We start from the raw sequence: 25160 nt of genomic DNA on the forward strand, positions 1-25160 counted from the left end.
GAAAAATAGATTGAAAATGGCGCTGGAAGGTAGCCTTCATTTCTTTTCTCAAATACTCTGAGTCCTTGTCCTGGCTACCATTGACCATAGGCCTATCATGAGAACATTGGTTTTAAGAAGTGAGAGATCTGCCAGAATGACTGGGAAGTAATTATGTGATTGTTTCAGTGGGAGGTGAAATGAACAAATAGCACATAGTGAAACTACAGAATAATGGGAAGCCTAGAGTGTGTGTAGGTTCAAGAGTTAGAGCTGTTTGGATAGGCATTCCAGGTCCAGTGATCCTCACTGACTGCCAGAAGGTGAGAGGGGCAGATGCACTAGGGAAGGCTCACTCCTTAGTTGCTCTGTTTGTTAGTGGGTTTCCATAAGCAATAGCTACCAGCATCTGTTGGGAAAGCTCTGGACCAGCCAGACCCCTGTTCTAAGCTCCGTTCCTAACTGCCTTCCCAGTCTCAGTAAGGCTGGAACTGTCTGGTTTGTACTTACAGGTATCAGAACAAAGGCATGATGTTAAGTGGGGTCTTAACAGAATATGAACAATGAAATGATAATTGATAAATGTAAAAACAAAATCTTTTTTTACCAGCACAAAGAATTGAATTATAAGACCAAACTCATCTTAGTGAATAAATCCTACTTTTTGTACAACATTTGCAAATATGGGGCCAACTTCACACATCCAGGCTGCACATGGCTTTTTTTGGCCATAACTTGAGTCCTGTTGTGCCTGTTCAGAGGTCTCAGAGGGATGGCCTGGGATATCCCAGTAAGCCAAGTAGCTCCAGCTGTGAGGGTGGGAAAAGAGCCATGCATCAAGGAAGATTAATTTCTCTGTAGCACAATACAGACCCTCACGTGGAGCAGACCAAATATTGGGTGCACATGCTCTTCACCATTAGGAAAACACCCTTTGGAGCATTTAAAGAACTCCTTTGTTTTATAAAATGTGTTTGGCGTTTTGTTGAATGGAAAATAAATTAATTACAGATTAGCTTCCATTTGTAGCTTTTTTTTTAAGCTGTCAGTGTATGGGAGCTGGACTTTGTGTGTAAGCCCCATTCTCTGTGAGAGCTCATTGGAAAAACTAAAGATGTGATTTCCCATATGTGTTGTTATTATGAGAGTTTGGGAATTCTTGATCCATTGCAGCTCTGCCTGGGCATTTTGGTTTTGCCTTGATTTCCCAACCCAGGATACCTACAGGGAACCACAGATTCAGCTGATGTCATCCTTCCCATCACCTCTACTGATCTCCCTTTTCCCATTGCACTGTCTGAACACCTCATTATTGCTTGGGATGCTGTATCTCTGGTGATGAGGCTGAACTCCCTGTGTGCCTGGACACAGGCTCACACAGTTGATGCTGCTTCAGGCTGGGGCTGCACTGAGACCTGTACCTGCAGGAGGCAGAATGCAAACACATGAGGGTGGCAGATCGCCAAAGCCCTTTCTCCTGCTTTCCATATTTTCCAGGTTTCTTCCTGTCATTTGCATCGGGAAACCCCAGAACAAACAACTTGGCAATCAGTTATAGAGAGAAGTATTTTGATTCCCACCCAACGATGATGTGCAGTGTTTGAAGAGCAGAGAAGGTGGCTCTGTGATGGGAAAGGGAAGGCCCTTCACAGGGGCTGGGGCACTCCTCAGTTCCCATCTGGCGGTGCTCAGCTGATGGATGCCCCAGCTGCACATGCACTCTGGCTGTCTCTCATAAATTGTTACATTATTAGCCCTGTTCAGGAGAGCAGGAGCATTTAGGATTGAGCCAAGATGCCTTTAGGATGAGTGTTTATTTGCGCACAAAACAGGAGGCATACGCAGACTGAAAAGTGAGGGAATGGGAACTGGGTCAGACAGAAGCTTCCAAAAAGCTCAGCTTATTTGGAGACTAGAAGAAGCAGCCAGAATAATCAACCATAGGACAGTGAAATTGATTCCCTGCTCCCTCTTCATCATACCCTCCTCCGGGTAAACCTGTTTTGGTTGATAGTGAATATTTCATGCAGTGCTGAGCGTTTTCTGAACTGTGGTGTCCTAGTTTTTCCACCTCCAGCCCCAAAGGAATGTTTTTAAATCATGGAGCTTTATTTTTGGGAAAGGGAGGAGGGAGCGGAGGCTGCAGGCTTGCAAAGAGATGGCAACAAAGGGTGTTTCAGAGAACAGCTTGGCTCTGATGTCTCAGCTAAGAATCTCACCTCTGCTCCTTCACTCTCTCCAGAAAACTCCATGAAAAGGGCCACATCCCAAGGGACTGGAGTACAGTTCCAATCAGAATAAACGGACCCTAAAAATGGCACCTTGGGTCTTCTCTCAGCAGACTGCCATAGTAGTTCTGTGTTAGCTGACAACAACAAGCTGTTGTCACTGTCAGCGCTGCAGGTCCATAGAGCTACCAAGGAGAAGAGCTGTCTGTTCTGCCTCATGCAGCAGCACCCAGAGGACTGTCTCACTGCTGCTATGCACTGACAGCCTCTTCAGGAAAGGGCAGGTACTGAGTCTCATCCCTCTTTACCACCCATTCACCTCCCCTCTGCATAGGTTTGCATAAGAGTTTGCAGATGTGGCACTGTGAGTCCAAGAACCTCACAGGTTCTGATCCAGTGCCCTCTGAAAACACCACAGAAGAATAAACTGCTCCATTAATCTGCCAAACAGTTCAAAGTCTTGCATTAGACACCCTCCTAGAAAACTCCAAAGGAGGCTGGTATTCCAGATTCTGCTGTGCATTCGTGTTTCACAAGTGCATCTTCCTTTTAGGCTAGGCAGAACATCTATGAAGCCTGGAAAAGTCCCAGAGCCTCAATATGCTTGCTCATATTTGCCTCCTAAAAGCACACTCTACCTGACCAGCTGAATTAGCATCTACTGTACCTAAGATAGCAGCACAGCAATTCAGAATCTGACTCACTCCTATGACAGACTGCCAAGCCCAGCACTTGCACGATTCCCTGGACAGCCTGGTTTCTCCTGCCTAGTCACACTTGCCCTCTATGCTCACTGCCCATTATTAAGGGGGACACGGTGGCAGAGCTTGTTCCTCAGACCACTGAGCTGCAGCTCTGGATCCTCTGGTCCCCGGATGTTAGTCCCCAGTATGGAGCATTGCTGTGTGGCTTGTTAGTCTGCAGAGCAAGCTGTGTTCACACACCTTGAAGGACATGGGGCAGAAGCAAAGCATGAAACTGCTTAGTTAATGCTTTAGGTTTGCAAGGTTTTAGTGGGTGGGAAAAAGGCCCGAGGAAGGTGATGGTACACCTTTCTCTCTTGGTCACTCTTGTCCCCTTACAGGAAAGGAAGGGAGAAGAGAGGAAAAATGGTTCTTTTGTGGTGTGGTGGAGGCAAGAGGAGAGCTGTGGAATATCCCCAAAGTGTGCTCTACCTCCACTGCATTACAAAACAGCAGTTCAGCGAGGGACACAGGAGCACTTAGGGAAACTGCAGCTGAAACTAAGTGAACCTTTTCGTCTACTTATCACAGCATTTTCAGTCTCTGCTTCAAGGAGAAACCATAATAAATTAAAAAAAAAATCTTGCAAAAGGATCTAGTATCCATCTAGAGAATTGGATGAAATAAAAAGTGACAAACAAAATCACCAGCTCCTGTTTTAGAAACTGTTGTTAAAAATAAACCATCATTCACTGCTGCAGTGCTGCCAGCGTACTTCCTGTCTTTCCATTCCCTGCACATGTTGTATAGTTTAACTGCTCTCTCTGTTGTCATGACAAAGATTCCCTGCTTTTAAGCATGAAGCTTGCTCTGTTATTTCTAGTCCACCTGTAATTCTGTCTGCCCTCCCTCCCTGCTTATGAGGCACTGTATTTTCCTGTGCCCAGAGGGTGTGCAGTGCCTCTGCTTCCTCCTGACTTACATGAGGACACCTGAATTACTTGCTGACTCCTGATGCCATGCATGGAGCCAGGGCAGTGGAAAAGAGCCCCAGCACCAACCACAATCAGGTGCTCAGCCGTGGCAGCATGCTTTGAACGTGTATTTTGCTCCATATGACATATTGCAGACTTTATCCCCCACTGCTTTGTTCTCTGCAGGCTCTGAGTTAGTGGTGACATTTGAAATGTCATTTCTTTGTTTGTCAGAGGGTGTGTCTTAGCACGTGTCCTGGCATACAAGACACCATAGCTGTGTTTAAAGACAGAACAAGGGACCACCTCTGACCTGAAGCATTTATATCTAAACAGGCAATGCATGTAAAAAGGCAGGAAAATGTGGGTAAAATCCAATATCTGAGCATCTGCCTTCTCTGGATACTGAACTATGACACAGATAGATTAAGTAGCCCATGCAGGGCAGAAGAAGCTATTAAGAAAATCAGAAAGTGAAGCTAGAGTCTGAATCACAAATCAGCACCTCAACCTCACAGCATCCCTTTTATATCCTGTCAGAGCAAGCCAGTATTGATGATGGCATTTGCCAGAGTCTTAGCAGACCCAGTGAATCCAGACTAAGTTAGGAGACCCTTATGGCTTCCTTTGGATATCACTTCAAATAATCTGACTTTAACCCCACCCCATGAAACCTCCAGGGCTTAGGTGGTTGTGATTTTGTTTGGAGGCATGTCAAAGGTGGGTTTGATGCACACGTCATTCAAATTCAAGTTTGGAACTATGTATATTTATGCAATAGAAAGTATTACACTTTTTCTTTCATTTTAGTGTTCTCTCTGGTTTAGATGTTGTGTATTTATGCTAAACAGTATAGATGTGTCCTGTATTTGGAGTTCTTGTCTTGAGGGATGTGTAGAAAATATTTGCTGTAATGAGACTGACTGCTTCTACCTTTAGTGGAACCCTGCAGCAGCCTTTTATCACTTCCAAAATTTAGGCATAGGCATAGACTTTTCAGAGGGGCTCAGCTTCCATTCTTAGACCAGATTTTCATTAGACCAGTCCACTACAATGTCTGAAAAACTTGGAAATCTAATTTTTATATTGTCCCTCACTGGAAAGGGGATTCTTCTTAATATCTTAACTGTGGGTAGCTCAACAGCTGAAAATCTGTCCTCAGGGTACTTCAGTGCAGAGAACCCAACATTATTGGACCTTTAGAAACTGTGGGCATTACTTACTGCTGCCTCCTGCAGGAGAGCGGCCACGGGGGAAACATCCTTCCTCCGGGGCATTCCTGATGGGGGAAGTTGTCAGCATCTGGTGAAGCTTCCACTGAGAGCACCTGGATTCCCAGCAGGAAGCAAATACTAACTGTAAGAAGTATTACAGAAAGCTTTTTAGCGTTTCTCAATGGTGATTTAAAAAAAAAAAAAATTATAATGGTTGCATTTTGGGAAAAAAAAAAAAAACCAAAAAAAAGGTCCTTTAAGAAGAGACTGAAAGCTCCTTAATTCTGATGTAAGGAAATCCCTGTGCTCCAGTTTGAAGAATATCTTTCTTGGGAATGAAAAGGGTGCTCCCAGGTATCAGGGGTCTGATCCAGGTTACCTTAGCACCAGGAGGTGGCTTTACAGTGACTGGCAGCAGTCCCTGGTGAGGAAGGTGTTCAGTGCTGGTGCTTCCTAACACAGCCTGCTGCTCACATGGGTCCTGCAGGCCCTGGGGCTGCTGTCCATGTGACAGTGACAGTGCTCTGAAGTGATGGCTTGTTCCGGGGTCCCGAAGATAATTTGCTTGGAAAGGATAAAGGAACAAAATGCAAAAAGGAAGTCGATCACCCCTTAATAGACTACCTGGCACCTGGCCACTCCCAGAGCTGTTGAGGGCTGGGAGGGGGCAGGGAGGGGTGTCACTGAAAGGAAAGAAAGGTGGAAGTCACCATCAAAGAAATATTAAATCCTCTCTCACTGGGTTTAAGTGGAACTGTTGTACTGGCCAAGTCCTGTGTGAAAGTAGGAGTGCCCCGAGGGCATCAAAGCTGCCCTGAGGGTCTGTGGAAAGCAGTTCTTTTTCTTAATTTTTCTCTGGATTCCTGCTGTTTGTCCTGGAGGACAAAATAACCACATTGTGAGGGGTCATCTGTGACAGTGAAGGGGTTGTTGTTTGTTGTTAGTGCTCAGCCAGTGCTGCAGAGGGAATAGAAGCTCTGACATCACTGCATCTGCCTTGCACCAGCACATCAGGTCTTGTGCAGCTCCCTCATTTTTCTGTTGGTAAATTGAAAAATGGGATTGAGCCTTACATTTTGGAAACACTTGGCGGTCCTGTTCTGGCTGGTGTCTGATCTCTGGTTTGGAAAAGCTATTACTGTAAGAGGACTTTCCTTTCAGTATTGCATAGTGCATTTTGTCAAGCAGTTCCATTTGTCAGTCGCTTGAAGGGCACAGCCAGCTTTCTCAAGTCTCTCTGCTGCATTAAAGGCAGTAAAGTCACCTGTCTCTAAGGGAAAGAAAGAGGAGCCTCACAAATGCTCTGACTTTTGTTTTGATTACCATGATTTTACACTCCAGGGACTGAAGGGGAATAGCAGTTGTTCTTCATCCAACAGCTGGTACTTACATGTGTCCCTGATATACCTGGGTAGGAAACTGGCACGGAGTCTTTAGTGGAACTCTGCAGGAATTACAGTGGCCTTTTGTGTGGGAGGTTTCTTGCAGGCATACCTTGTCATGCTCTGAGTCTGCTGGAACGTCACTATAACTGAGAGCCAGCCACAGCCACTGTGCTTCTCTTTGAAAGCATTTGGGGAAGGGAGAGCAGCCCTGTGTGGCAAGGAGGAGACAACATCCGCAGTCTTTAGGTGTCTGCAGCTGTGGCAGAAGCAGTCAGGTCGCAGATGGTTAATGAGCAGGCAGGCTGGATGTGAGGAGCAGAGCTCAGGGCCCATTGCAGAGCTGGCTGTGGGGATGCCCCAGGGAGAGGTGGGCTGGACTGGGGGTGGCTCACAGAGCTGACTGCACAGAAGGCAGCTGCTCCTCGTGGTGCTGATGTTTTAAGCGTTTGAGGCTTCGACAAGGACTTATCTCACACCCCCATACTGTTTAGGTCAATAAAGGACTCAAGAAACACAGCTTGACCCCTTGGCATTAGGTGGGTTTGGGGCTGGGGAAAGCAGCTCTATTTAAAGAGGTGTCATAAGGGGAAGAGAAAAAGGAAAGCAGGAAATTCTCCAACCTCAGTTAAAAATAAAATGCAATTCCTATTTTAACCCCTTGCCAGATTTGTTTTGCTGGTTCAGGATCACTCCTGTAAAATGCAGGTGGCATTTCAACCAAAAGGAAGGTGTTTCTGGAAGGGCACCCTGGTTTTCTGTAGCAGAGCAGCAGTACATGCCCTCCTAAGCTGCACAAGGAACTGCTTGGCAGTGCTTGAGGTGTAAAGCGATTGTTCAACTATGTAGTTTGTGCATGTTCTGGGGAAAGAGAAGTTCACACAGGATTTGGAGACTGTCAGAAGGCCAAGAAAAGCAGCTCGTGGCAGGAGCAGCAGAACCAAAATGCTTACAATAACAGCCATTCTGCCAAATAGGACTTTGGTAAAATGCACACTCGCCCATGAAGGCAATCCCCTCAGGTCGTCTCAAAATCCTTTTGGTTGAATAAACAGTACGAAGGAGAAAAAATTAGGCTGGGCGGGCTGCTTCTGGCCTACATTCAAAATTCAAATTCATTCATTCATGTAAACCCTCTGCAGATTCTTGCAGTCCTGTGTCACCTCTGAGGTCCTGGGTTCTCTTGAAATATCAGACCCTTCTCATAGAAAGGAAACTTGCTGCAAACTGGGTGTTTCAGGTGGATCCTCAGGTCCAAAGGAGACCACCATCGGAGTGATCCCATTAAAGAGCTGATTGGAAGTGCTGGCTTCCATCTGGAGTCCTGGAGAATATCCACACCTGTCATGGAAAAACATGAGGAAGGGACATTACAGTTAAGATCAAAGAGAGGACACAGCCATGTACTACACATTTTCTTTCTCCAGTGAATGTTGCCTTATTTGAAAATATTCAGAACACTTTTAAGGAAGGGCTTTTAAAAAGGGGAAAAAAATATTTTTTTCATCTTTTGCTTACTTCAGATATAAAGAACTGCTTCATATTTCCTTAATAAGAGTGTACAGAGCTTTCTGTATATTTTCTGTAAATGAAGCTTTGCTCATTTGTGTGATGGTAGAACTGACAAACTCAGGCCTTCAGTAGGTAGGCAGCAGCCTCCTCTCCTGTGGGCTTTACGTGACTGATCCTTTGCAGATCATGAGCAAGATAAGGGATTAGAGAGACACATGAGAGCTCCAGGGATCTTGGCAAGCCTGGAGAGTGCTGAATTATACCCTGTGGAGACATCTCAGGTTTCTCAAACAGGTCACTATTCCCATAGAAGGAAGAGGAACGACAGTAAATGAAGACACGTCCAAAGGAATCTCATCAAAAAAAGTAGCTTTGCAAAATGTATCTTTAATGGGTCAGAAGTAAAGACTGTCCCCATTTCCTGGCTGGCCCCCAAAAATATTCACATTGGCCACCATTTCCCACTAAATGTGTTACTCTCCAATAGGTTTGCTAGAACTTGCAATGTGATTTTTTTCTCACTTTTTTCATCACTTCTCTGTCTTTTATTGCTTTTATTGCTATACAATCATGGCGTAGACTAAGCATGCACTTCAAACACTTTCTTGAAATGGAAGTAAAACATTTCCAAGTCCCCAGCCATCCTGAAGGGAACATGGAAAATGTGTGGAAAATAGCCAGGAAAATCACTCTTGCCTTAGGAAAAAAGTAGTTAACAATGTGGAAACAATTTGGAAACGTTAGCAAGAATAAAAATGCAAAACCAGAGGAGAAATAGTCCAAAAAAAGGGTTCTTAGTCTCTAGGATTTCACAGAATGTGGTTGTATTTATGTGGTTTCTGTGGTACCATAAGGAATGCACTCTAAAATAAAGACGAGGCTTCTAGTTTAGATGTGTAACATTGCCCTACTCTAAATACAGGAACATGTGGGCAGCAGAATAATAGCAAAGGACAGGACAAAACTGTGGATAACCCTCAAGTTGTCCACTTGGCATGGAGTAAGACTGTTACCGAGGAAGGGAAAAACTCTGTTTAACAGTCATGCAGATCTCTGCAGGAAGAGGGATGGCCTCCTAAAATCACCACAATTCCTTACCAGCTGCTGATACTCCGAGTTCTGTGTGGTGCAAGGAGAGCACCTCTGTGCTAATTTCCTCACAAATACATTTGCATAAGCCAGGATTCAACACATGAACCTCACAGCACAGGCACTGTTTCCTCATATCTGAGGTTACTGCTGGGCTTCCTCAGCATGGCATCCGCCTCAGCAAGATTTTGGTTGCTTTTTTGTCTGTCCTGTGTTTGTGTGGGAGGCAGTATAAGCTTGGGGGAAAGGCTTTCTCCATTGGAAAGAAGGGAGCTAATTATGTCCCCTATAAAGAGAGATAATTGGTTTTCCTTTCTGCAGAGAGAGGATGACATGAACAGCATCCTTTGCTGACTAATGAATGTGATCTCTTGAAGAAAACACTGAAAGGTTGGGGTAGGAGGAGGTTACATCTGGCCCAGCTGTCCATTTCAAATATTGCTGGTTTCAAATTTAGCCTGCCATCTTCTCAGCAAAATGTTTGTGAGCACTTTTCGATCTGCACATATATATATTTTTAAGTATTTGGCAAGTGCAAGGGAGTTTGAATTAGATTGTGAAAGCGGGATTCCTGTATATATGCCAAGGCGTCCCAAGGTGTACAGGCCTAAGGTGGTATGATTTAAGTGAGCCCCAGTTTTCAAATTCTCATCTTTTTTCTAGAATGCATTCTCTGCCACTTTCAGGAATAACTGGAATAAGCATGTCCATCCAAGTCCACTGTCCTCCGAGAATAAAGCTAATTTGCTAAACGTTGGAACTTTCCTGTTGCTTTACTGAAGTAATTTTTGAGTCATTAGCACTTCCTTTAGCGATGTGTTGTCACCTGACTTACCAAAGTGTTGCATCCTGTCTTTGCTCTTCATCAGAAGCCAAATAGCTGTGAATTCTGTGTTAGATGTGATACATAGGACAGATACAAAGGAATGGGAAGAGATTCAAATAATGGCACCTAGGTTGACTATTTTGAAGATGCACAGCCACAACTTCTTCAGAAATAATAAAAACACCACCTTCTCATATTTGAAATGCCTTAATTTTATTGCTCTCCCTGATCTCTATGCAACAATGCTGTGCTGGTGGGTGCATCTGCACTGCAGTACAACACTTGTCACAACAATATAGCTTGTTTTGGAGTGACATGGCTTATTCAAGACCACACTGCAGAAGTGATTGGAAAAAAGGACCTGTTTTAGGGTAGGGAATACGTTTGGTTATGGCTTAGTATGCTGAAGCTGAAGAATTCACCTTTTCAACTTAGAATGGCTCTGAAATACTGCAGGATCTGAGAAGTAATGTCTGAGGCACAGACTCGTAAATAGAAAGGCAGGCCTCATATTACAAGACCCACCTCTAGAGACCTAGAACTTAAAGATGGAATTTGCCAATCATTACTGGCTGGCTCTGGTCTCAATTAGTAGTAAGAGTCCCACGAACTTTGAGATAAGGAGATAGGCCAATGCCAAGTACTTCTGAAAGTCTGACCTGACTGAATAATGTATTGGAAAACATAATGAAGATGTGACAAATTATAGTATTCAGTGCCAGAGCATATGCTGGATATGGCCAGAGGTGTCTGAAGTCCTCATTTCCTAAGTAGGTTCAGACAATGAGGAAAAGAAAAGACTGAGCTTATCCCCATCACTTGTTTTGAGATGCTTGAGAAACTATCTTTACAATGTTGTTTGTAAACCTTGCTTGCCAAGAGGCTTCTTGATCCTGATATTGATGTTGATAGTCTGCAAGATGTCATCAGCACCTCCAGCAATAAGGGACTGGTATGTGATGAGAAGGATATGAGAAGAGCAGAGATAAAATAACTGAGAAACAAAATGTTCCTTCGTTGCTGTCTTTGATCTCAACTCCCAGCTGTGAGAGATCCTGGTTGCTGATGGCAGCAATGGACTAATTTTCTGCAGCTTCTGTTGCTTGTACAAAACAGAGGAAGATGTTGTCTTCACTGAGGGGAGTACAAGTCTTGCTGTAATGTCTTCTGTTGCAGGCTGAACCTGAGGAGAGGCAGGGAGTGAGCACAGGCAGCCTCAAGACTGAGGCAAAATAGGCAATTTTATTTCCTTTTCTCCTCTCTCTTTCTGCTTCTTGCTTTGTACTTCAATTCCTGCCTTATTAGTCATTCTTTTGAAGATTAAAGCCCAATGGAAAGCTTCCAGACAGTGCTGCTGTCTTTGCTGTATCCTGATGTGATGGAAGAAGTGACAGGCACCACAGACAAAGCTGTTGTGTCAGGGTTAGCATCATTGTGAAAGCTTGTGCCTTTTCACTAAACTGAGGTGCAGTAGGTGAGGGAGGGGAAAGAATTATGACAGCCATTTAACTGTCCCCCAGTAGTTTACTCCTGACCTGGAGCTGAGACTGAAGCCACTAATTTTGTTGTGTGAGTCACCAGAGCTGAGCGAACAGGCTTTGAGCTCATGTGCTGTTGGCTACATCCAAACAGGTAGCCCAGAGATAAAGATATTAAGAGGTTACTGCTGATTTCCCATGCTGTTCAGCCCAGCTTTGCAAGATATGAAAAAATACGCTTTTGGTTGAGGTGGGTCTCCAAGAAAAAGTTAAAATCCCACATCCAGATTATCCCGTGGGCAGGGATGGCTGGAACTGAAGCACTGGTTCGTGCCATTACAGAGATACACCAGATATGGTCATGTCACCAGAGAGACACACTGGGGGCAGAATTCTGGACAAAGCAGACTGATTTTTTTATCACAGATGAGAAGAAGCAGTTCTTGGGATCAGTCAGTTCTTGGGTGTCCCTAAGATGGAATGGACATAGAAGTACCAATGTAGAGCTGGTGCATGAGGTGGGAGCTGCTCTTTATGCTGCAGGGTGGTAGAAACCATTGCCATTCTTCTGCTGTTGCAGCAGAATTGGGCTCGAGGGTTGCGTGGCCTCCCTGAGTAGCCAGCCACTGGCTCCACACTTTGGCAGGAAGTCAGCTGTTTATGCCTCTGCCTGCAGCTGCCAGGCCTCCCCTCAAGGCTCCCTCTTAATTGCAAAGCAAAGTGCAAACATGAACTCTGTGAATATGTGGTGCCCTTGGCCTTTTCACAGTTCCTGGATGAGGTCCATGTTGCTGTTTGTCTGGGATAGTGTCCCTCTGGGAGATGCAGTTGTGTTTCAACACCATATTTTGGAAACAAAGGGGTGAGCTGTGGGTTGGTTCAGGCTCTGCTTCTGTGACTGCCAGCTGTGAGGGATTACTGGGCTGGGGGATCCCTTCTAGACATCAGCTCACTAAGTTTAATAATTCAGCTGAAATGAGATCCTAATAGACAAATACATACAAATATCTGTCTAAAGAGTTAAGGGGCAACCAAAAGTGAATGACAGAAGAGTATAGCAGAATAACAAAAATCATATTATCTGTTTTCCACTCTTTGAAATCAGTGATGTTATTAAGCTTGTTGTGGAGAAGGGCAAGGCAGGGATGGAGTCTGGCATTCTGCCTCCAATCTCTGCAGAGCTCCAGCTGTTCTGCCCTCTCCTGGAGCATCTATTACCTGCCTTATTTCTTCTTAGGGAACCAGAGATGGCCATTACGGAAAGACAGAGAGAAGGGAGTAGCAGCAATCCCATTGATTGCTTCTGGAAAAGTATTACAGAAAATGTAAAGGGCATTTGTGTAAGACAATGCCAAAGAGCTAAACAAGACCAGTGTGACTAATGGAGAAAAAGAGGAAGAGAGAGAGAGAGGTTAGTTGAGACGCATAGGAAATGGTAGAGAAGTCATCCTTTGAAGCTTTTCCAAAACTGTGCTTTTAAATTTCTATTCCTATTGATGGTGGACTCCCTCAAGGATCCAGTCCATGGTACAGTCAGCATCACTTCACTGTCTCAGTCCCATTCCTAGGTGCTCTTGGGAACCCCTCTGCCTTATCATATCCTCAACCAATGCTCTCAGAAGCTCCACACTATATTTTTGGCAGAACATTTTGCTGTGCTGTGCTATACTGACTCCTTTGTGCTTGCCCATATTTCCTTAATGGGATTCAGCATGTTCTACATTCTCCACACACTCTTTGGCTCCAGCATTCCAGAGTTATGTTTGGTATTGCCCATATTAAATCTGTGATGTCTCAAATAATACAAGAAGTTCTGCACCTGTATTATTTGAAGCTGAACTCTCTGTACCCCTTAATTTTACAGCTTTTTTCTCTGTGGGGAGTGACTGTTTTTCTGTAGCTTAGCATAGCAGCCCACAAGGCATTAAGTGTTCAGGGCTGCACCTTCTCTCTTCAGAAGAAGAAACTTCTTCTGGGGGAAAATTACTTATGAATTGCACTGCTTTCCTGCACAGGGCCATATACACCCCTGAAACGAGCTCAGCATACATTTGTATACAGGCTGCCCAGGGAAGTGGTCACAGCACCAAGACTGACACAGTTCAAGAAGCATTTGGGCAATACTCTCAGGAACATGGTGTGACTCTTGGGGTGTCCTGTGTAGGGCCTGGAGTTGGACTTAATGACCCTTGGGGGTCCCTTCCAACTCAGGTTATTCTTTGATTCTGTGCTTTGTTAGGGGGAAGTAGACTTACAGGTCTGCATTTGTGGTGAGCACTGTAGATGTGGCATGGCAAGGAGGGCTGCACACATGACAGGGACTGTCTGCTGCTTTGGAGCAGTGGTTGCCAGTGTTCACACAGACTTGGCTGTGGCTGCTGCGTGGGGCTGGCAGGCTTCTCATAAATGCCAGGCTGGGTGCACGTGAGTTATAGAAAGCACAGGGTACATTAACATTAAAAACCAGGATAAGGAGGGAAAAAGAAAGGTAAGTCAAAGATCAGGTATTTCTCTTGTAGAGTGGCTGCAGATTTGTGTCCTGTGTTCTGCGCTACTTGGCGATGGCAGCCAGGATGTGGCACTCACTGAAGGTGACAGGAGGCACAGGGAGGCTATTTGCCTTCCAGTGAAAGGGACCTATTCTGCTGACTGCTGGCAGAGACTTGTGTGTCAGTCACTCGTTAGCTGTGTACCACTGGGCAGCAGATAATCTCAAGTGCTGAATGAATAAATCCACTCCTTGTCAGCTCCCATCAGTGTCTCTTGCATGAAGCCCTGATGCTTCTTAAAGCAGCATACGCTGCAGATAAGTCAAAGTGCCATGTTTACTCGGGAGCTGATGGCAGAGCCTGAGGAACACAGCAGGTGTTAACTACAGAGTTAAACCGTGGTGTTCCTGGGTAGGATTTTCCATGGCTGGATAACCTGTAGGATCTGTGTGTCAGGCCAGGCCATGAATCCTGTTGTGGATGTGCATTGGCAACAGCAGAAAGGAATTCCAAGAAAATTAACACAGGCAACATCCAGGCAACTTCATACTCTCAGACTCTATGCTAAATTTTGAAATTCAGTGGAGATTTAAGAGTTGCAGTTTTGAAGGGACTATGGAAAAAGACAAGCAGAAACTGACATTTTGGTATAATACTAGTTTGTGGAAAGTAAATTTCCCTCCTAAACCTTCATGGTATAGAAGTCTGCACATGCAAATTTTAAAATCAAATATGCATGTCACTTGCTTCTCACACATACCTATTTTCATTTATGGGGAAATAGCTTTGAGAAGCACACATGCAAACAAAAATTGTGGTGGAATAAACCCATAATAGAGCCCTCAGTAAAATGAGGAATTGCTTAGCTTTCCAGTAATTTTGTCTGTTTGTTGTAAGTATTTTGTAGAGCATTGTCTAGCTGTCTGATTCTATGGAGATCTAAGTCTAGTTTTCCCCTTCATTTATCTACTTTTTGAAAGATCTTCTTGTAATTACTAGTACTTAACAGAAAACCTGAATTCATGTTTAAACATTTAATTAGTCAAAATTGTGTAATAGAAGATTTCTTCCAGATACCACTTAATGATCATTAGAAGGTCTGATTCAAATCCCACTTAAGTCAATTGATGTCTTTTGTTGACTTCAATACATTTTGAATCTGGCTCAGTATATTCAGAAATGTGAGGTTAATGGCTGCAATAGCAGCAAGAAATACTCCCCACAGATGCACAACTTTCATGGTCTTCCATTTGCTTTCATAATAGACTACTGAATAAGTTTTGGATAAAGGTAATGAAAGGTCATTTTACCAAAAAAAAATCAGCCAAATTCAGAGCTGTAGAGAAAGATACTTTAATGTTTAATCACTTAAACCCTGATATTTTTCCACTTCAACTCTATTTAAGCTCCCATAGAAATTGTGGATGCAACTGATATAATGCATTAGATGTTTTGGTATTGCTTAGATCTGGTAATGGCTTAATCTGTTTGGAGGAATGATGTCCCATCACAGCAGTGATGACCCTACAGGGCATAATGGGCCTGCAGTTACTTGTTGTATAAAGCCATTTATGTTTTAATGCTGTTCTCTTCCAGTTTCAGAAGTAGCCTATTTCTGTCATTATGGGCAAGAGTGAACAGGTGACCTAGACAGTCTTCACCAAAGCCAGGCATTTTTCACCATTTTTAACTTTCAGTCCCAAATAACATGAAAGCATAAGTACCAAATTAATAAAACCCCAGGTATTTTGCTGTGATATTTCTGCTATGGCAGGAACACAGACTTTTTAGAGAATCTAATATTAGTTTTTTCCTATAAGATACCTTTGGTTTTGCCACTTCAACTCAGTGAAATACCAGAGTGATTTACTCTGCTTTCTGTGCCCTCATCATGGAAATGCAAATTACTACACAGCAGGCCAGACATTAGAGAAAGTAGGTGCTCTGGTACAAGGCTTCCAACCTGAGTTCTAGCCTGAGGAGTTGAACAAGCAACCAAATCTCTGCATCCTTTGAAGTTTATTCTGAGTGTAGAGAATTCTGAATTCAGAAAAGGTCATGTCCTGGATGAGTTTCTCGTAACTGAGGGACAGTCATGAGTTCTGAAAACTATTTCATTAGTTACCTCAAAGTAGGGTCAACATTAGAGAGAGCTTGATTTTCACAAGAAAACCTACCACGCCTTCCCTCCCTGCACCGTTTTTCTCTGTGAGTAGGGAAAACAGCATAACATGTTTGCATCCTGCAGGGCTTTGCTGCCCTTCCCCATTTCTGCAGCTCTGGAATTCCTTCTCAAGCCAGCGTTTTGAGCCATATGGGAGCTACTGATGCTAATGAAGAAAGAGAGGGCTTTCTGGTGTGCTGCTGGTGAGCTTCAAAGCTTCCAAGGAGATATGTCATCTGCTGTCCCCTAGCTTTTTGCATGTAGGTGTACTTTGAAAAACTGCTAGCAATGGTTGTTGCATAGTGCTTGCACAGGTTTGGTAGATAAAATACAGCCTGGTAACATGAGACAGCTGTGAGCCTCATTTTTCAAGGAGCAGATGGGTCATGAGTGACCCAATAGCTACTGAGCTAATGAATGCAAGAGAAAAGCAAAATTTCCTTCTTCACTGAGACAAACTATCAGGCTCCCTTGACCTGCCTTCCTTCCTCTTCTTAGTGAATTAACACCCTGTGTGCTTGACTCAAAAGGCACGACAGGAGAGCACTTGCTGCCAGTGCCAATTTGCTGACAAGATGGGCTTAAACCAGAGAGATGTGATTTTGTCTGGGGGAGAATGACAGTGAAGTAGAGATGGAGGAGAGGGATGCAAAGTATTGTATGATTCCTGTATGGGTCACGTTGCTCCCATGTTCCACTTTGTTATTAGCTGAATCACTTGAACATCCTGTCAAATCAACCTCCTGCACAGATTTTTAGAACCTCTAATTGGCACCTGCATGGCACCTGCACAGCTACATGTTACCAGTGCATCTCCTTTTGCCCTACACAGCCTTTCACAGCTGTTTCTCCCAGTTTCAAGGCACAGTCAGTAGCCCACCACGGCATGAGGCAACCCTGACTTTAGTTGGGATCCTGTGATGTGACCCAGTGTCCATGTAACAGAAAAGCTTTGCTTTATTCCTTTCTCTTTTAACCATTAGGCAAATGTTTCTCCATGTTTCCTGTTTATCACAGGCTCTGAGCCTCCCTAGACAGGCTATTCTGAGCTTGCCCTGCTTTCTGATAATTGTATGTGCATTAAAGTAAACACCCCTGCAGGGTTTCTCCTCTCCCCTGTCCTTGCCAGCTCAGAGCTGGACAGCATTCCATGGCTTGCAAACACAGGGCTGCGCAAAAAAAAGGCATGCCATGGGCTGGCAAAGCTCTGGGGAAGAGGGCAAAGCTGCATGCTATTTCAGGTCTCTCTTATTTTGCCAATGAGTTCAGATACCTCTCCTTTCCTAGCAACATGATGGCTCCTACGTCCTCCTGAGCTGTGCATCAGTGACATCGCTATTGAGATCTACAGTCTGTGTCCAACCTGTATCAATTATTGGATTCTTTGTAGGCATATAAAAAATTACCAGGATCCAGGGGAGTCACCCATCAGTACTGACTGCAGCAATAATTCTGAGAAGGTGGTCTGTTGCATATTTCTCTGAACTCTTGTTTTGCTTTAAAAGGACAAAGAGGCAGGACACTGCTGTAAGATTTTTTGAGGATGAGCTTTATCAGACTGCTGTTTAGAGAACTGGGAATCTCTAGATCCTAAAATAATACCACCATTAGTATCTTGTGCCTCTACATAGGGAAAGTCCTGGACTACGAGAAGTACAGTAATGACATTTTTCCTTCATGAATGCCCAAGGGCATTACTTGAACGTCTTACTTGGAATAAGTAGATCAGTTTTGTCCTTGGTTTACAGATAGAAGAGGTAGCAGACTGTGGAAAGCTGACTGGCACAGACAGCACACCACTGAGCTGAACACACTGCAGTCAAATACTGCCAGGCACATCAAGACAGATGCCCTCTACATACCTGGCTTGAAATTGAGACCCCAAACTGTATTTCCTCTTAGGATTTAGTTCCCGGGAATTTAAAAATATGCATAGAACCTTTTACACTCACACATTTATGGTGCAAGAAAAGTAACTTGGGTTAATTATTTTCAGTTGGTTCCTAGAGTAAATGTGTAGGTCATAAGTAGATACTGCTTTTCTGTTCTGATTGTCTGTTACCAAACATAGCCCACACAGTGCTGCAGCTGAATTCCCTCTTCCAAGTGGTAGCCATAAGTCACTGCCTCTTCTCATGCTTTAGGACAGTAACCAAGCTGGACTCTGACTGGATGCTGCCATCCATCACTCACTTGATCTGAACTTACGTCGCCAGTGGTGAACCAACCGAGAGGTTTCTCTGAAGTGAAACACCAATGCAGTTACACAGCCTGTCTGCAGGGAGTTTTATTTTTCATAGGAATACTGGGGTTATCCTTGCCATAGCTAGTGCACTGGTCACATTCCCCATGAAATATCTGTACTTCCCCATCCACAAGGAACTTTGTTGGAGTTGCAGTTTCTGAGCAGCTGAAGTACATGTTGTTGATGGTGAATCTCAGTACTGTTGTGAGAGTGGGTGTTTCTTCTGTTTTGTTTTTCGTGTCTTTTGAAGCAAATCCAACTTTTATCAATTATAGGGTTGAACAAGCCCTCTGCAAGTATCAGTGCATATCTTGTAAGAAAGAAGAGTAACAGGTCTTTTTGAAGAGGAGGCAAAAATGGAATAAACTAGCTACCCCCTGGGTCTATGGTGAAATAGCTGAAGAGTTGAAATCTACCCAGCTTTTGTTTCCTGTTTGTATAAGTAGCTTTCAGCAGAGTGTTGGTCATAAGTTAACACCCACAGATCTGTCACCATCAAGCACTGTGTATCACTGCATTCCTAGCAGTTCTGGCAGTGCTGAACTGCGTACATACATGTTTAACTGCATTCCCCACTTCTCTGAAGGAGCTATTTTCAGAGATCCCAAGTGTGGAAGTGGAATCTCTCAGATGACTTTTGACTCTGCAGAGAGGAATAAGTGTCTTTGAAAGACTGAGATTGGCACATGTACAAATATACTTTCTTCCATCCTGGTATGTGAGGAAGGCTAAGGATGATGCAGTGCAAAAGTTGCTTTTGCTGTTTTTATGTGGTGCTGTAGAGGAAGAGAGATCTGGGGTGATAACCAACATGCTGGGAAATCCTCCTCTGCATGGTTCTGCAAACTACCACTTTCTCATTTCCTGCAGAGTATCTTACTAGCATTCAGATAAAGTTGTCTATGTTCAGGCTTAGCAGAGGATGTTCTCTCAGGAAGTTAAAGGACATCAAGAACTAAAGGTGTACTGGGGCAAGTTCCTAATTACTCATCTGATCCCTGCAAGGGAGACATTAAGGGATGGTTTTGTAGTTTGTTCATGGTTTGTTTGTCAGTATAGCAGCTCTGGGACAATCAGTTATTTAAAGGACTGGAAAAAAATCCTACCTGGTTGTCCTTGTTTGCTTCTATAGGTCTTTTTCCTGCTTTTGTGGATTCCTTGAAATTCGGCATGCCCAACTGTGCAATGCTTTCACTGCATCTTGTTGCAGAGTTTATTTCACATACCCAGAGTCTCCACAGTGCTACATTAACTCCCTTCAACTTAGCCTAGGTCAAATCAGAGCAGTTACAGTGTGGTTTCGAGCAGCAGAGCAATTTTGCTAACAGCTGAGGAATTGCACTGACTCCATCTCTAATGAATACCCTTAGTGGTCGTGATAGGAATTTTGGGTGAGAACAGGGCTTGCACTAATTACAGGGACTTAGTCACAACTTGTTAACTCAGCACTGAAAACATGCTCTTGGAAGTTGCCACACTTGGGCGGACTGGGAATTGAGGGAAAGCACAGTCTTGCACTTAAGGCTCTGAACACTGCATCTCCAGTAATCTGGTTTAATTTCTTGTTCTGCCTTGTACTTCTAATGTCACTTCTTATATTCCTTTCCCTTTCTGCGCCTCAGTTCTGGAGCTATAAAATCACACTGCTGTATATCTTTTCCCCTACATGCATGGCAAGTTCTTCAGGATGGGGATTTTCTAACATTAATTGAGTATGCAGTTTGTAAAGCAGCCGCACCTGTGGCTGTGGGAGGTCAGGAGAGCCCTCCATGACATCTTAGAGTTTCTGTACTTTGAGAATATGTCATTGGCTTTGGATTGTGAGGCAGGAGCAGCCTTGAATGCTCATGTAACTCCCACAGCTAATTTTCTGTGGTAGATTTGGGACTTTTCTTTCAACCTTGAAATTTTGCTGGTTTTCGGTTCTGCAGGGCAGGGAGTGCTGAGGCTGAATAAATTGAATTTTTCTTAAATTATGTAAGTGCTAAATAAGATACATTGTTACAATTTTCCATATCCACTGCATATGAGGAGGAGTGGAAAATGGATAAATGTGAAGAAAATGTGTGACAATACCTAATGTATTCTAAGACCAAGCTTCTAATCTTCTCTGTTTCTTTTTGTTTCTTCCAGGTGGAGCGGGAAATAGCCATCCTGAAGTTGATAGAACATCCCCATGTTTTAAAGCTGCATGATGTTTACGAAAATAAAAAATATTTGTAGGTATTACTGGCTTTTGCCAGAGGAAGGGGAATGGAAGGAGGGAGGGAGATCAGGGTATTGGAACTTGGTAACATTTCTGAAAGAATGGAACCGTTGTGTTTTCACCCTCTGCTGGTGTCCGTGTGATATTTGGTATTTGGATGAAGAATGAACACTCATTATTTCCCTGGCTTTTCTCATGTTCTTTCCTGTACTTTCATGGACTCCTTAAGGAAAATTTAGCATTGTCCAACCATTAACCTACTGCTGCCATATCCACCACTAAATCATGCTCCCAAGTGCCACATCCACATGTTTTTTGAACACTTCCAGGAATGATGATTCTACTACTTCCTGGACAGCCTGTTTCAATGCCTGACCACCCTTTCAGTGAAGAAATTGTTCCTAATATCCAATCCAAACCTTCCCTAGTGTGATTTAAGGCCATTTCCTCTCATCCTGTCACTTTTTAACTGGGACAGGAGACTGACCCCCACCTGGCTACAGCCTCCATTCAGCAAGTTGTGGAGAGTGGTAAGATCCCCCCGAGCTTGCTTTTCTCCAGGCCAAACATATCGACTCCTTCAGCCACTCCTCACAGGACTTGTGCCCTAGACCCTTCATTGTCCTTCACTGGACATTCTCCAGCACCTCAATATCTTTCCTGGAGTGAGCCTTTACTTATAAGAAACTTATATGCTGTTTCTTTTCCTACTTAAAATAGAAGAAAGAGGACAAAACAATGTTTTCTCTGAAATAGCAAGAGAGAATAAAAGCTTGTACCTGTAAGATCTGGAACCATTTTGAATCAAAGCTGTAACAGACTTAGAGTAGATAATTTGGATAACCTCCTTTGTCTAACAGTTTTCATTGAAACCCTCAACTCTCACTAAAAGTGTTTTAAATTTTCTCCATCAGCAACAGAGTTTGGTTTTAAAGGCCACTGTAATCCCATGACGGTTCTGGTGACAGTTACGTAGCAAAGCTTTTTTTTTTCACGATTTTTTTTTCACCATATCATTACCAGTGCCGGATAGAGACGTTGTCCACAGACAATCACTTTAGTTTGATTTAGGGCACTAAATACATTGTATCTGTTGTCAGACAAACAGGCCACATTAATAGTGACACGACAGGACAAAAATCAATGTTCTCCAGATAGAAAATGGTGACCCAGTAGGGAACTCTGCTATTTCCAGCTTTTTAACAGGTTATTACAGGTAGAAGAGAGTGGTTCAAAAAGATTAAACAGTTTTTTAAAGTCACCATCCACTGGTGACCTCTTTTTAGTGTCTCAACACAAGAGGGAAATGACTGTTTATCCAAAGAAAGTGTGTTGAATGGAGGTAACAGTCCCTCATGGACTATTCATCTAGTCTTGTTGCTGGAGGAATGAATTCCTATTCTGAGAAGTGAGGCCTCTCTGCCTAAGGGTTAGCTTAGTAGAGCAGGCAGTAATTTCCTTTGGCTTCCCCCTCCTCCTTTGGGGCAGAGCCTGCCATCCGTGGTGGAATGCAGTTGCCAGAAAGAGCTCATGAAGGCGCTGGGTGGAGGCTGGCTCAGATGTTTTCAGAGATGAATGCTCTGTCCTCAGTGGCATAAATGGTCATGGCTCCATGAAGCCCTGTTTGCTGCAGATGAGGACAGAGACCCAGATCTGCTCTGTGTGCAGACAGGCACAAAGGGAAATCAGGCTTGACAGGGAGTACGTTGTCCTTTAATCCTTAAAAGAGAGGCAGAGGATATTTTCTCTGTATTCAGGTGAAAGGGGGGATGAGACCCCTTTTTTGATTAAAAGAGAGGGATGTTCTTCTTCGTGATGTTGGTTTCTGTGTTGTGTAACCCTAGGTGCACACACACAAGTACACACTCTTGCACAAACAGAGCAAACAGCTGATGGGGTCAGTGGTGACAGTGTATGAACACACACAGAAGAAAGGCCATGAGGGGATGGGCTGTAGAGGTGCTGAAGCTTTCTTCTTGTTCTGAATGCCTGTGAAGCCAGAAACTGAGCTTTCCTTCTTTACTCCAGAAGACTTGGGGGCTATTTTGCTCCTTGTGAAAAATATGTGGTGCTCAGGGCAGTGGGAATGGTGTTTCACTATTATTAAAAAAAATACTGCATTTATTGGCAGGAAAGCATCTTCATGATGAAAATCACCTTGAAAAGGAAAGCATCCTATATCTTTAAGCTATGTCTGGATATCCTGGCTTCTAAAAAACGTTGGGCTCCAAAGCATGCTTTGCCAATGACCATTTTGCCTTTAACAATCACTAAGTCTGCTTTGTGCTGTAGCTCCTCTGCCTGTAAGATTAAGCTGTCTGCATCTCCCTGCAAAGGCACCAAATCCCTCTGCTGAAAGATACTGACACTGACAGAACAAATGACTGTTAATTAAGTTTCATTTTTTATTAGTCGCTATTTTTAAAGAAAGGGCACAATGCAGTGCTTCTGCCAAGCCTCCGTGTTCAAAATCAGAAACAGCTGTGGCCTTTGATAAACCTGAGAGGTGGAAGAGAGTGCCTGTGGAGGGGTGAGGTGTTGCAAGTGCGTGGGGGCTGAGAACTGTGTTTGCATGTACCTTCCCAAATAATAAGACACAGTGACCTGTGGTTCTCACCAGCATCAGGAAAGGGATTGCTCTCTGGTTGTGGCAGCACCTTTCCATCATGCATGCCATCCCAGCTCTAGCAGTAGTGGCACGGTGTCAGAGAAGCTCATGAATTATGGGTGATATTTCAGAAGCCAGAGACTAATCACAGTGCAGCACTAGGGAGCATTTCCTCAATAACTGTTAATTTCACAAATCATGTTTGACTTTTAGTTTATGATTTAATTTGTGACAAGGGGCTTTGGTTGAGAAGATTCCTAATGCAACCATGAATCAAATCCTTTTTCCACAGTTTATTTAACAGTGAGAATGCTTTTTAAAAAATAATAATAAAAATCTGTTAGCATATGCGTGTTAGCCAAACAGTCTTTTTATGTTTATTTTGGTAGGTTCTTTTTGCAAAGATAGTGGGAGAGGTGGAGATAGCTATGAAATCTATTATTCCATCTCTTTATCCATCATTTTGAGTTGTCTTATTTAGTAAGACTGTGGACTACGCATCTAGGTGTGGGGGGAAAACAGAGGGCACTGTGGCTCTCTGTAAGTGGCATACAGCCTCAGATATATATTGTGTTGGCTAAACAAGCAATATTACTGACAGTTGAATTATTTCATATTTGTTATATGATCACACTGATGGCCTTCAGGCAAGATTGGGAGTCCACAGTAACAGATCATTTAGAAATAGCTACAGACAATCAATGCTTCCATCTCTCCCATCATATAATGTCAATAGACAAAACAGCCAGGATGGGGGTTCATCCTCCCTTTCTTAAAGATAAAAATGAATCAAAGTGCCCTGGTATGGGGAGTGATCAGTGGGCTACCAAAATTTGTGTGCGCACCAGTCAGTTTGACTAAGATAGTGCAGACAGTTGGGAATCTTAGGGAAAGACAAATCATAGAATCATCACGGAATGGATTGGGTTGGAAGGGACCTTAAACATCATCTAGTTCCACCCCTCCCTTGCCATGGGCAGGGAACCTTTGATTAGACCGGGTTGCTCAGAGCCTCACCCAAGCTGATGTTGAACACTTCCACGATGGGACATGTACTAAGGAGTAAGGCAGTAACAGATAATAACAAAATTTTGGTGTGTTCTGTAATACACACTGGAGGAGCACACTCCTTTGGTGATTTCTGCATTGCAGATGAGCTGTATGAACCTGGGGGATGATCCTCTTTTCTCTGTACCCTGTATAGAAAAGGTCTTTCCTGACCTGACCCTACACAGAGTTTTATGTACTGTGTTTTATGCAGTACATTCAGCTTTTCTTTGGATCACAGAAAAGCACTTGTCCCCTGTTGGAGGAGCTGTTAGCACGGCAAGCTAAGGGCCATCAGACAGTCCACAGGAGATGGAACTTCCCTCTCCAGAGGGGATTAAACCAACTGATACAGTTCTGTTGCAGAACTCCCAACAGGGGTGGCATTATCTGTTTTGATCTCATTTGATTAACTATTTAATTTCAGCTGTCAGGGGCTTGGTGGGGAGTGGAAATAAAATAGAAAAAAAATTGCATACTACAACCACTCATGCCCTTTTCTTTCAGATGGTAATACTGATATTTCTTGATTCCCTTTCCATTGATGTCTGTGTATATATATGTGTAAATTTCTATGTCAAGATGCATACAGATATTTGTGTATATACGTGTGGATTTATGTTGAATGATTTTCAAATCTTCACATTTAAGATTTCAAATTTTGTGGCAGCATTTATTTTACATGTCTATGTCATCCAATTTGACCAGCATTTTAAGCTGATCAAATCTGTTTTGATCAAATCTGTTTTGAGCTGATCAAATCTGTTTTGAACAGGATCTGTTTTGAGAGGAGCGGACACCAGAGATTTGTTCTCTGAAGTGTGCCATGCATTCCTCAGCACCTTTTTCAAATATAAGTGTCTTTCTCATCTTTCATCAGTACAATGCTATCACTGGGCAAGTGCCCAAATCTCATTTCAATGTACACAACACACCACCTCCTGATTTCAGAGATGAAGGTACATCACAATGAGGCAGATAAGAAAATTAAAATGTCCTCCTAGCTGTGCACAACTCACATTTCTGGCTCATACAA

The 25160-nt window shown here is 43.5% G+C and overlaps 1 protein-coding gene across 15 annotated transcripts in view; it reads left to right on the forward strand.

Annotated features, from left to right (window-relative positions):
* BRSK2 (BR serine/threonine kinase 2) overlaps nucleotides 1–25160 on the forward strand; it is a 304017-nt gene that overhangs the window by 178096 nt on the left and 100761 nt on the right. For all 15 annotated transcript variants that reach the window (XM_068193902.1, XM_068193900.1, XM_068193905.1 and 12 more), the window contains exon 3: nucleotides 20397–20482. In XM_068193902.1, coding sequence (XP_068050003.1) covers nucleotides 20397–20482 — 86 coding nt within the window. The remainder of the gene's footprint in view (nucleotides 1–20396; nucleotides 20483–25160) is intronic.

Source organism: Anomalospiza imberbis, chromosome 6, assembly GCF_031753505.1.
Source record: "Anomalospiza imberbis isolate Cuckoo-Finch-1a 21T00152 chromosome 6, ASM3175350v1, whole genome shotgun sequence".
NCBI classification, from domain to species: Eukaryota; Metazoa; Chordata; class Aves; order Passeriformes; family Viduidae; genus Anomalospiza; species Anomalospiza imberbis.